General features: G+C 35.4%; 1 protein-coding gene across 1 annotated transcript; it reads right to left on the bottom strand.

The window, feature by feature from the left end:
• Positions 1–1,819: 1,819 nt before the first annotated feature.
• On the bottom strand, positions 1,820–2,236 carry LOC125814069 (uncharacterized). Its single transcript, XM_049493522.1, has one exon. It carries the CDS (start codon positions 2,234–2,236, stop codon positions 1,820–1,822), a length of 417 nt encoding a protein of 138 aa, XP_049349479.1.
• Between the last annotated feature and the right edge of the window lie 9,070 nt (positions 2,237–11,306).

Genomic DNA, 11,306 nt, shown 5'->3' on the forward strand with positions numbered 1-11,306 from the left:
AGGCTCTCTTTTCTTTCTTCTTTCAACTCGTTGCGTTCCTTTTTGCAAATAGTGTTCTTGCTTTGTTCCTCAATCGAATTATCTAAAAATCAAGGATCTTACATCAGTTATTGGCACAAATAAGCATTTGAGGACCCTAAATCTATTCAAATAAAGCCTTAAATGAGTCCAAATCTCGGACTCATCAACACCACCAAATTAAATATTTGCTTGTGCTCAAGTAGAACTCCAGTTCAGCAGTTCAAAAAGGATGTCTCAAATCGTGCTACACAAGACTCAATCATGAATGCACAAAACAAGACTCAACTTACTTATGCAAGGATCAATTGTTCCCTCAAAGTTTTAAAGTTGTGACTCACCATTATCAAAGATTCAAATGCTCACAATACTTGCTTCAAATGTAAGTTTAAGCTCAACATAAGTGAACGTATGCATGACTCAACCCATAGGTTTGCCCTTATTTTCCAACCAACACTTGTTTCAGCTCACTCAAGATAAAAAGGTCTTTTCAAGGCTTGTAACGGGGCTGAGTGTAAGGGTATGGTAATTTAGGCTCATTGGTTGCTGTCCTCATGAAGTATGGTATGAACAACACTTTCTTCCCTTTTCTTCAACATTTTTCATTTATGCTCAAAAGTCACCCCATTATTCACTTTCCATGGAATACCGGACAGCCCATTTTCTTTTATAATTTATTTCGCACTTCTTCATTCTTTTCATTTTTTTCTTTTCTTTTTCTCTTTCTTTTTTTTGTATGGAGGTGTTCCATCTTTTTCAAAAACGTGGGTCAAAAGGGGGACTTCTTTACACTTCTTGATTTACCTTCTCTTTTAACCACACCCCCAACTTAGGCTTTTGGCCTAAAATGGGTACTCGAACAAACCACAGATTATGAAGATTATAGGTAATGGATAAAGAAAGGATACCATGTACATCAAATTTCTTCCAAGAAAAGGATAAGGCTCAAACGGTGTTCAAGTAAGGATCACACACTCACAAGGTTGGCCACAAAAGAGGTAAAATGTTAAATTGTTTCACTCTCTTCAAAGTTGCCTAAGATCATTTCAAGAGATTTCATCACTTAGTCAATCGGACCAACGGGTGTCATGACACATGGTTCACGGTAAGCTCATCACACAAGGCATTGGCAACAAATATCAAACAAGACTCCACTATTCTACTAGTGTGCAATGATAATCACAAGAGACTCAATTCGAGAAGCGGTTAGTCACAACGAGATGCAAAAATGTCACATATTGCCTATGCTACTTCATTTGGCTTCATTGTAGCCGCACATTCACTTTTGTTCAATTATGAGCACTATTCAAGTCATCTGTATTTATCAAGACCGATACTCAAATTTGCAAGAGAACAACCACATTCAAACACAATCAAGAGGTGGCACAAAATTTTTCGACTGGGTTAAAAATCATATGCAATTAATACAAGGAGCCACAAGCTCAAACATCCACAAAAGCAGTATCAAAGCACCATGTATAGCTCAAAAACCCAAATATATAGACAGAGCAATAGTCACAAAAGGTGGGCCTCACCCCACCACAAACAAAAGCTATTTGTCCTCATAGGCAAGAAATAAAATATCCAAAAAGTCAATAAAAGAAGACAGAGAGGGAGGTAAAGGGAAATCTTGTCGAAATAGTGCTGCATCTGTCGGGTCATCTATGCCCGATACATCACTCCGAACTTGGGCATCAGTGCCCGAAGTAAAATCAACAGAAGTACTGGGTCCACTAGGGTCATCCAAGGGCGTATATGCCAAAGAAGTTTGTGCAGCTGCATCGATCATGGCCTCCTCAGTCTATGTAAGGCCATCATATGAAACCTCCTCAGAAACCCTAAGCATTTCCTCATATGTCTCCGCCTCAAACTCGAGATCAGTTGCTTCCTCAACTCGAACATCATCTCCGATGGTAGGCAGAGGCATATATGGCTCAACTAGCACATCAATGATCTCCACCGTCATGAAACTCATAGACATGTCGACGGACTTCAGTTGGCCCACATCTCTCCTCAGCGCAGCAATAGCGGCCATTAGAGCCATCACCTCCACGGTGGCCCTTTGGTCGGGCTCGCAAACCGCTACTCTAGACACAAGGGCATCAATGGTAGCACTCAAGGATGTTAAAACATTGGTGAGGGTTGTCTGAATCATGTCCAAAATGGAGGCCTCCAGTCTGGTGGCACGACAATCAGCAGAATAGACTACCTGCCCCATCCAAAGTAATGTAGCTTGAGTGAGGGTCACGACCCAGGGGTCGCATACAATCCCTTAGCATAATCATACACATAAAGCCATAAGAATGATGCGGAAAATTTAAAACTTTTACAATCGAAGTCAACTTCTTTTTCATAAACGAAAATAACAGTCTAGACTTTGTCTCAATAACCATCTTGTACAATAGAGAGTACAAATAGGCTCAAATCCCTTTACATCAATAAAGTCTCAAAAATAGAAAGTACAATAGAAACTAGAAATGAATGATGTCATGTCCTCGAGCCATGAGGACTCACCAAGCTTAGGGAATAGTCAATCCAAGCTTCTCTTGAAGAAGTACGTCTCAACGATCGGAACCGACACTCATAGTAAATGTAGAAGCAATGGGTTAGCACATAAAGTACTAAGTATGGAAGCATGCTTAAAAATCCTTGAAATATGATAAAAAGGAATTTTTTGTTAAAAAGTATGGATTTGTCAATTTTGGGTATCAGCATGCACTTTCAAGGTAAAACACAAGCCGTAATCACAATTATGCTTATAATATAGTAAAAACCATTACCTTAGCAACCCCTAAGGAACACTTGTGCAATGTATGGTTGGCATCCCATAATACCAACCTAACTAAGTACTCTTTTCAAGCTACCTTAGTCACACATCTTATCATATAGGGAAAGTAGCCATAAGCGAAATTGACCATGTGAGCTACATGGAATCAGGTATCATGTAACCTCACATCGAAATAAGGTGTCCTAATTTCCTAAGGTAGAACTACATGTATTAGCTTTTAGGTGGATCCAATAGCTAAAGACCTATCGGGTACATAGTTATGGGATAGGGAGATTGCTTCTAGATACCCAACCTGTGGCATTGGCAGAGGAGTTTCCATCTCATGAGAATAATCTAGATGACCCGGCCTATTGTATTGACAGGAGGGCTCTCTACTTCATTTATCATATCCACTCGGTGCTAAGCATTATTCCCTAATTATACATAATTAGTCTTGAATTGCATTTACATGTGTGAATGAATACTTTGCCCTTCATTCAATACAACTCATAAAATATCTTATAGATTCATTTAGGTGAGAATGTACTTTTGACTTTAGAATTGACATTAACATGTGAATAAACCTTTCACATTACTGTTCATAGTGTTTCAGGAGATTAGCTTTTCAATAAACACAACAACATTATCATAATCCTAGACAATTAATACATAATCAAGTGTAAGGGTAAGGGAAGAATGTTCTTTCAACAATACCTCAATTTACACAATAGTCAAATGATCTTCGCTTTCTAACTGTATCAGGAGTTCATAGACAACTTTCCTCAACATGTACCTACATTCATAACTTACCCTTCAAGGATCATGAATCATGTCACACAATCACACCTAGAAATACTACATTAGGCATGAATACAACAAGATTTAATAGTTACAATACCACAGAAACAATTCATAGTATTCACCTTGCATTAGTACAACCATCACAATTCATGAAATTAGGGTTAAGGGGAAATTTATGGGTTCAAGGGAGATTTTATTATAAAAATCACCATTAAACATCATATCATCCATAATATAAGACAATTAACCTAATGAAATCGTCTTTAGGAAGAACCCATGGCTAGATTGAAAACCCTAATTTAATGGAAGAATCTACCCATGCCAAATTAGAGTTGAAGGGCTTCATGGAAAGAAGATTTCAGTGAATCAAGACCCCCATACCTTGATTGAAGTTTTTTCTATGAATTGGAGTTTTAAAGGATGGTTCTTGATCCCTAATCGTCAAGTTGTTGAGCCTCTTCAATGGAGGAAATCTAGAGAGAGAAATATTGGAGAGGAGATAGGTCTTCTTTTATTTCTTTTGAAAGAATTCACCTTGCATCAAAACACCCATCACAATTCATGAAATTAGGGTTAAGGGGAAATTCAGGGGTTCATGGGGGATTTTACTACAAAAATCACCATTAAACATCATATCATCTATAATATAAGACAATTAACCCAATGAAATCATTTTTAGGAAGAACCCATGGCTAGATTGAAATCCCTAGTTTTATTAAATAATCTACCCATTTGAAATTAGAGTAGAAGGGCTTCATCGAAGGAAGCTTTCAATGAATCAAGATTTCCATACCTTGATTGAAGCTTTATCCACGAATTGGAGTTTAAAAGGTTGGTTCTTGATCCCTAATCGTCAAGTTGTTGAACATGTTCAATGGAGGAAATCTAGAGAGGGAAATATTGGAGAGTCTTCTTTTATTTCTTTGAAAGTATTCACCTTGCATGAATACACCCATCAAAATTCATGAGATTAGGGCTAAGGGGAAATTCATGGGTTCATGGGGGATTTTACAATAAAAATCACGATTAAAGATCATATCATCCATAATAAAATCTCAATGAAATCGCTTCTTCTATTATTTTTTGTGGAGTTTTATCTATTCTTCTTGAGGTACTCATTTTTGATGATATTTGGGGTATTTCATAGTTTAATCTTTTGTTATGCTTAATATTATTTTTACTAATTCTAAATCTTTTTCTATATCAATCTCATTATAACTATAATCATTATTCCATGGCTAGATTGAAAACCCTAGCTTTATTGAAGAATCTACCCATTTGAAATTAGAGTTGAAGGGCTTCATGGAAGGACACTTTCATTGAATCAAGACTCCCATACCTTGATTGAAGCTTTATCCACGAATTGGATTTTAAAAGGTTGGTTCTTGATCCCTAATCTTCAAGTTGTTGAGCTTCTTCAATGGAGGAAATCTAGAGAGAGAAATATTGGGTAGGAGATGGATCTTCTTTTATTCTTTTGAAAGTATTCACCTTGCATAAATACACCCATCATAATTTATGAAATTAGGGTTAAGGGGAAATTCATGGGTTCATGGGGGATTTTACTATAAAAATTACCATTAAACATCATATCATCCACAATATAAGACAATGAACCCAATGAAATCATTTTTAGGAAGAACCCACGGCTAGATTGAAAACCCTAGTATTATTGAAGAATCTACCCATTTGAAATTAGAGTTGAAGCGCTTCATGGAAGGAAGCTTTAAATGAATCAAGAGTCCCATTCCTTGATTGAAACTAGTTCCACGAATTTGAGTTTCAAAGGATGGTTCTTGATCCCAAATAGTCAAGTTGTAGAGCCTCTTCAATGGAGGAAATCTAGAGAGAGAAATATTGGAGAGGAGATGGGTCTTATTTCATTTCTTTTGAAAGAATTCACCCTGCATCAATATACCAATCACAATTCATGAAATTAGGGTTAAGGGGAAATTCATGGTTTCATAGGAGATTTTACTATAAAAATCACCATTAAACATCATATCATCCATAATATAAGATAATTAACCCAATGAAATCATTTTTAGGAATAACCCACGTCTAGATTGAAAACGCCAGTATTATTAAAGAATCTACCCATTTGAAATTAGAGTTGAAGAGCTTCATGGAAGGAAGCTTTCAATGAATCAAGAGTCCCATACCTTGATTGAAACTACTTCCACGAATTGGAGTTTATAAGTATGGTTCTTGATCCCAAATATTCAAGTTGTTGAGCCTCTTCAATGGAGGAAATCTAGAGAGAGAAATATTGGAGTGGTGATGGATCTTCTTTTATTTCTTTTGAAAGAATTCACCTTGCATCAATATACCCATCACAATTCATGAAATTAGGGTTAAGGGGAAATTAATGGGTTCATGGGGGATTTTACTATCAAAATCTCCATTAAACATCATATCATCTATAAGATAAGACAATTAAACCAGTGAAACCATTTTTAGGAAGAACCCATGGCTAGATTGAAAACCATAGTTTTATGGAAGAATCTACTCATTTGAAATTAGAGTTGAAGGGCTTCATGGAAGGAAGCTTTCAATGAATCAAGAATCCCATACCTTTATTGAAGGTTAATCCACTAATTGGAGTCTAAAGATTGGTTCTTCATCCCTAATCGTCATGTTGCTCAACCTCTTCATTGGAGGAAATCTAGAGAGAGAAATATTGTAGAGGAGAATAGTCTTCTTTTATTTATCTTGAAAATATTCACCTTGCATGAATACACCTATCACAATTCATGAAATTAGGATTACGAGGAAATTTGTGGGTTCATGGGGGATTTTCATTAAAAATCACCATTAAACGTCATATCATCCATAATATAAGACAATTAACCCAAAGAAATCACTTTTAGGAAGAACCCACGGCTAAATTGAATACCCTAGTTTTATTGAAGATTCTACCCATTTGAAATTAGAGTTGAAGGGCTTCATGGAAGGAAGCTTATAATGAATCAGGACTGCCATATCTTGATTGAAGCTTTATCCACGAATTGGAGTTTAAAAGGTTGGTTCTTGATCCCTAATTGTCAGGTTGCTGAGCCTCTTCAATGGAGTATATATAGAGAGAGAAATATTGGAGAGGAGGTGAGTCTTCTTTTATTTCTTTTGAAAGTATTCACCTTGCATGAATACACCCCTCACAATTCATGAAATTAGTGGTAAGGGGAAATTTATGGGTTCTTGGGGATTTTACTATAAAAATCACCATTAAACATCATATCATCCATAATATAAGACAATAAACCCAATGAAATTAATTTTGGATGAACCCATGGCTAGATTGAAAACCCTAGTTTTATAGAATAATGTACACATTAGAAATTAGAGTAGAAGGGCTTCATCGAAGGAAGATTTCAATGAATCAAGATTTCCATACCTTGATTGAAGCTTTATCCACGAATTGGAGTTTAAAAGGTTGGTTCTTGATCCCTAATCGTCAAGTTGTTAAAGCTCTTCAATGGAAGAAATCTAGAGAGAGAAATATTGGAGAGGAGATGAGTCTTCTTTTATTTATTTTGAAAGTATTCACCTTGCATAAATACACCCATCATAATTCATGAGATTAGGGTTAAGGAGAAATTCCTGGGTTCATGGGGTATTTTACAATAAAAATCACGATTAAAGATCATACCATCCATAAGATAAGACAATTAACCGAATGAACTCGTTTTTAGGAAGAACCCATGGCTAGATTGAAAACCCTAGTTTTATTGAAGAATCTACCCACTTGAAATTAGAATTGAAGGGCTTCATGGTAGGAAGCTTTCATTGAGTCAAGACTCCCATACCTTGATTGAAGCTTTATCCACGAAGTGGAGTTTAAAAGGTTGGTTCTTGATCACTAATTGTGAAGTTGTTGAGCCTCTTCAATAGAGAAAATCTAGAGAGAGAAATAATAGAGAGGAAAGTGTCTTCTTTTATTTCTTTTGAAAGTATTCACTTTGCATGAATACACCTATCACAATTCATGAAGTTGGGGTTAAGGGGAAATTCATGGGTTCATGGGGGATTTTACTATAAAAATCACCATTAAACATCCTTTCATCCATACTATTAGACAATTAACCCAATGAAATCATTTTTAGGAAGAACCCACAGCTAGATTGAAAACCCTAGTTTTATTGAAGAATCTACACATTTGAAAATAGAGTTCAAGCGCTTCATGGAAGGAAGCATTCAATGAATCAAGAGTCCCATACCTTGATTGAAACTAGTTCAACAAATTGGAGTTTAAAAGGATAGTTCTTTATCCCTAATAGTTAAGTTGTTGAGCCTCTTCAATGGAGGAAATCTAGAGAGAGAAATATTGGAGAGGGGGTGGGTCTTCTTTTATTTCCTTTGAAAGTTTTCATCTTGCATCAATACACCCATCATAATTCATGAAATTTGTGTTAAGGGGTAATTCATGGGTTGATGGGGGATTTTACTAGAAAAATCACCATTAAACATCATATCATTCATAATATAAGTCAATTAAACCAGTGAAATAGTTTTTAGGAAGTACGAATGGCTATATTGAAAACCATAGTTTTATGGAAGAATCTACCCATTTGAAATTAGAGTTGAAGGGCTTCATGGAAGGAAGCTTTCAATGAATCAAGAATCCCATACCTTTATTGATGGTTTATCCTCTAATTGGAGTTTAAAGATTGGTTCTTGATCCCTAATCGTCAAGTTGTTGAACCTCTTCAATGGAGGAAATCTAGAGAGAGAAATATTGTAGAGGAGAATAGTCTTCTTTTATTTATGTTGAAAATATTCACCTTGCATGAATACACCTATCACAAATCATGAAATTAGAATTACGGGTAAATTCATGGATTCAAGGGTGTTTTTACGTTAAAAATGACCATTAAACGTCATATCATCCATAATATAAGACAATAAACCCAATGAAATCATTTTTACGAAGAACCCATGGCAAAATTTAATACCCTAGTTTTATTGAAGAATCTACCCATTTGAAATTAGAGTTGAAGGGCTTCATGGAAGGACGCTTTTAATGAATCAAGACTGCCATATCTTGATTGAAGCTTTATCCACGAATTGGAGTTTAAAATGTTGGTTCTTGATCCCTAATTGTCAGGTTGCAGAGCCTCTTCAATGGAGTATATATAGAGAGAGAAATATTGGAGAGGAGATGAGTCTTCTTTTATTTCTTTTGAAAGTATTCACCTTGCATGAATACATCCCTCACAATTCATGAAATTAGTGTTAAGGGGAAATTTATGGGTTCTTGGGGGATTTTACTATAAAAATCACGATTAAAGATCATATCATCCATAATATAAGACTATAAACCCAATGAAATTAATTTTGGATGAACCCATGGCTAGATTGAAAACCCTAGTTTTATAGAATAATCTACACCTTCGAAATTAGAGTAGAAGGGCTTCATCGAAGGAAACTTTCAATGAATCAATATTTCCAAACCTTGATTGAAGCTTTATCCACGAATTGGAGTTTAAAAGGTTGGGTCTTGATCCCTAATCATCAAGTTGTTAAACCTCTTCAATGGAAGAAATCTAGAGAGAGAAATATTGGAGAGGATATGAGTTTTCTTTTATTTATTTTGAAAGTATTCACCTTGCATAAATACACCCATCATAATTCATGAGATTAGGGTTAAGGAAAACTTCTTGTGTTCATGGGGGATTTTACAATAAAAATCACGATTAAAGATCATACCATCCATAATATAAGACAATTAACCAAATGAACTCGTTTTTAGGAAGAACCCACGGCTAGATTGAAAACCCTAGTTTTATTGAAGAATCTACCCATTTGAAATTAGAATTGAAGGGCTTCATGGCAGGAAGCTTTCATTGAATCAAGTGTCCCATACCTTCATTGAAGCTTTATCCACGAAGTGGAGTTTAAAAGGTTGGTTCTTGATCACTAATTGTTAAGTTGTTGAGCCTCTTCAATAGAGAAAATCTAGAGAGAGAAATAATGGAGAGGAAAGTGTCTTCTTTTATTTCTTTTGAAAGTATTCACCTTGCATGAATACACCCATCTCAATTCATGAAGTTAGGGTTAAGGGGAAATTCATGGGTTCATGGGGGATTTTACTATAAGAATCACCCTTAAACATCCTTTCATCCATACTATTAGACAATTAACCCAATGAAATCATTTTTAGGAAGAAGCCACGTCTAGATTGAAAACCCTAGTTTTATTGAAGAATCTACACATTTGAAAATAGAGTTCAAGCGCTTCATGGAATGAAGCATTCAATGAATCAAGAGTCCCATACCTTGATTGAAACTAGTTCCACGAATTGGAGTTTAAAAGGATAGTTCTTGATCCCTAATAGTTAAGTTGTTGAGCCTCTTCAAAGGAGGAAATCTAGAGAGAGAAATATTGGAGATGGGGTTCTTTTATTTCCTTTGAAAGTTTTCATCTTGCATCAATACACCCATCATAATTCATGAAATTTGTGTTAAGGGGTAATTCGTGGGTTGATGGGGGATTTTACTAGAAAAATCACCATTAAACATCATATCATCCATAATATAAGTCAATTAAACCAGTGAAATCGTTTTTAGGAAGTACGAATGGCTATATTGAAAACCATAGTTTTATGGAAGAATCTACCCATTTGAAATTAGAGTTGAAGGGCTTCATGGAAGGAAGATTTCAATGAATCAAGACTCCCATACCTTTATTGAAGGTTTATCCACTAATTGGAGTTTAAAAGGTTGGTTCTTGATACCTAATCGTCAAGTTATTGAACCTCTTCAATGGAGGAAATCTAGAAAGAGAAACATTGTAGAGGAGATTAGTCTTCTTTTATTTATCTTGAAAGTATTCACCTTGCTTGAATACACCCATCACAAATCATGAAATTAGGATTACGGGGAAATTCATGTGTTCATGGTGGATTTTACCTTAGAAATCACCATTAAACACTATATCATCCATAATATAAGAAAATTAACCCAATGAAATCATTTTTAGGAAGAGCCCACGGCTAGATTGAAAACCCTAGTTTTATTGAAGAATCTTCCCATTTGAAATTATAGTTGAAGGGCTTGATGGAAGGAAACTTTAAATGAATCAAGACTCCCACAGCTTGATTGAAGCTAGTTCCACGAATTGGAGTTTAAAAGGTTGGTTCTGGATCCCTAATAGTCAAGTTGTTGAGACTTTTCAATGGAGGAAATCTAGAGAGAGAAATATTCGAGAGGAGATGGGTCTTCTTTTATTTCTTTTGAATGTATTCAACTTGCATCAATACACCCATCACAATTCATCAAATTACGGTTAAAGGAAAATGCATGGGTTCATGGGGGTTTTACAATAAAAATCAGGATTAACGATCATATCATCCATATTATAAGACAATTAACCCAATGAAACCGTTTTTAGGAAGAACCCATGGCTAGATTGAAAACACTAGTTTTATTGAAGAATCTACCCATTTGAAATAAAAGTTGAAGGGCTTCATGGAAGGAAGCTAAGCTTTCAATGAATCAATACTCCCATACATTGATTCAAGCTTTATCCACGAATTGGAGTTTAAAAGGTTGGTTCTTGATCCCTAATCGTCAAGTTGTTGAGCCTCTTCAATGTAAGAAATCTAGAGATAAAAATATTGGAGAGGAGATGGGTCTTATTTATTTTGAATGCATTCACCTTGCATCAATACACCCATCACAATTCATGAAATTAGGGTTTAGGGGAAATTCTTGGATTCATG

The sequence above is a fragment of the Solanum verrucosum genome, unplaced genomic scaffold (genome assembly GCF_900185275.1).
Source record: "Solanum verrucosum unplaced genomic scaffold, falcon-dt-bn FXZP01000271.1, whole genome shotgun sequence".
NCBI classification, from domain to species: Eukaryota; Viridiplantae; Streptophyta; class Magnoliopsida; order Solanales; family Solanaceae; genus Solanum; species Solanum verrucosum.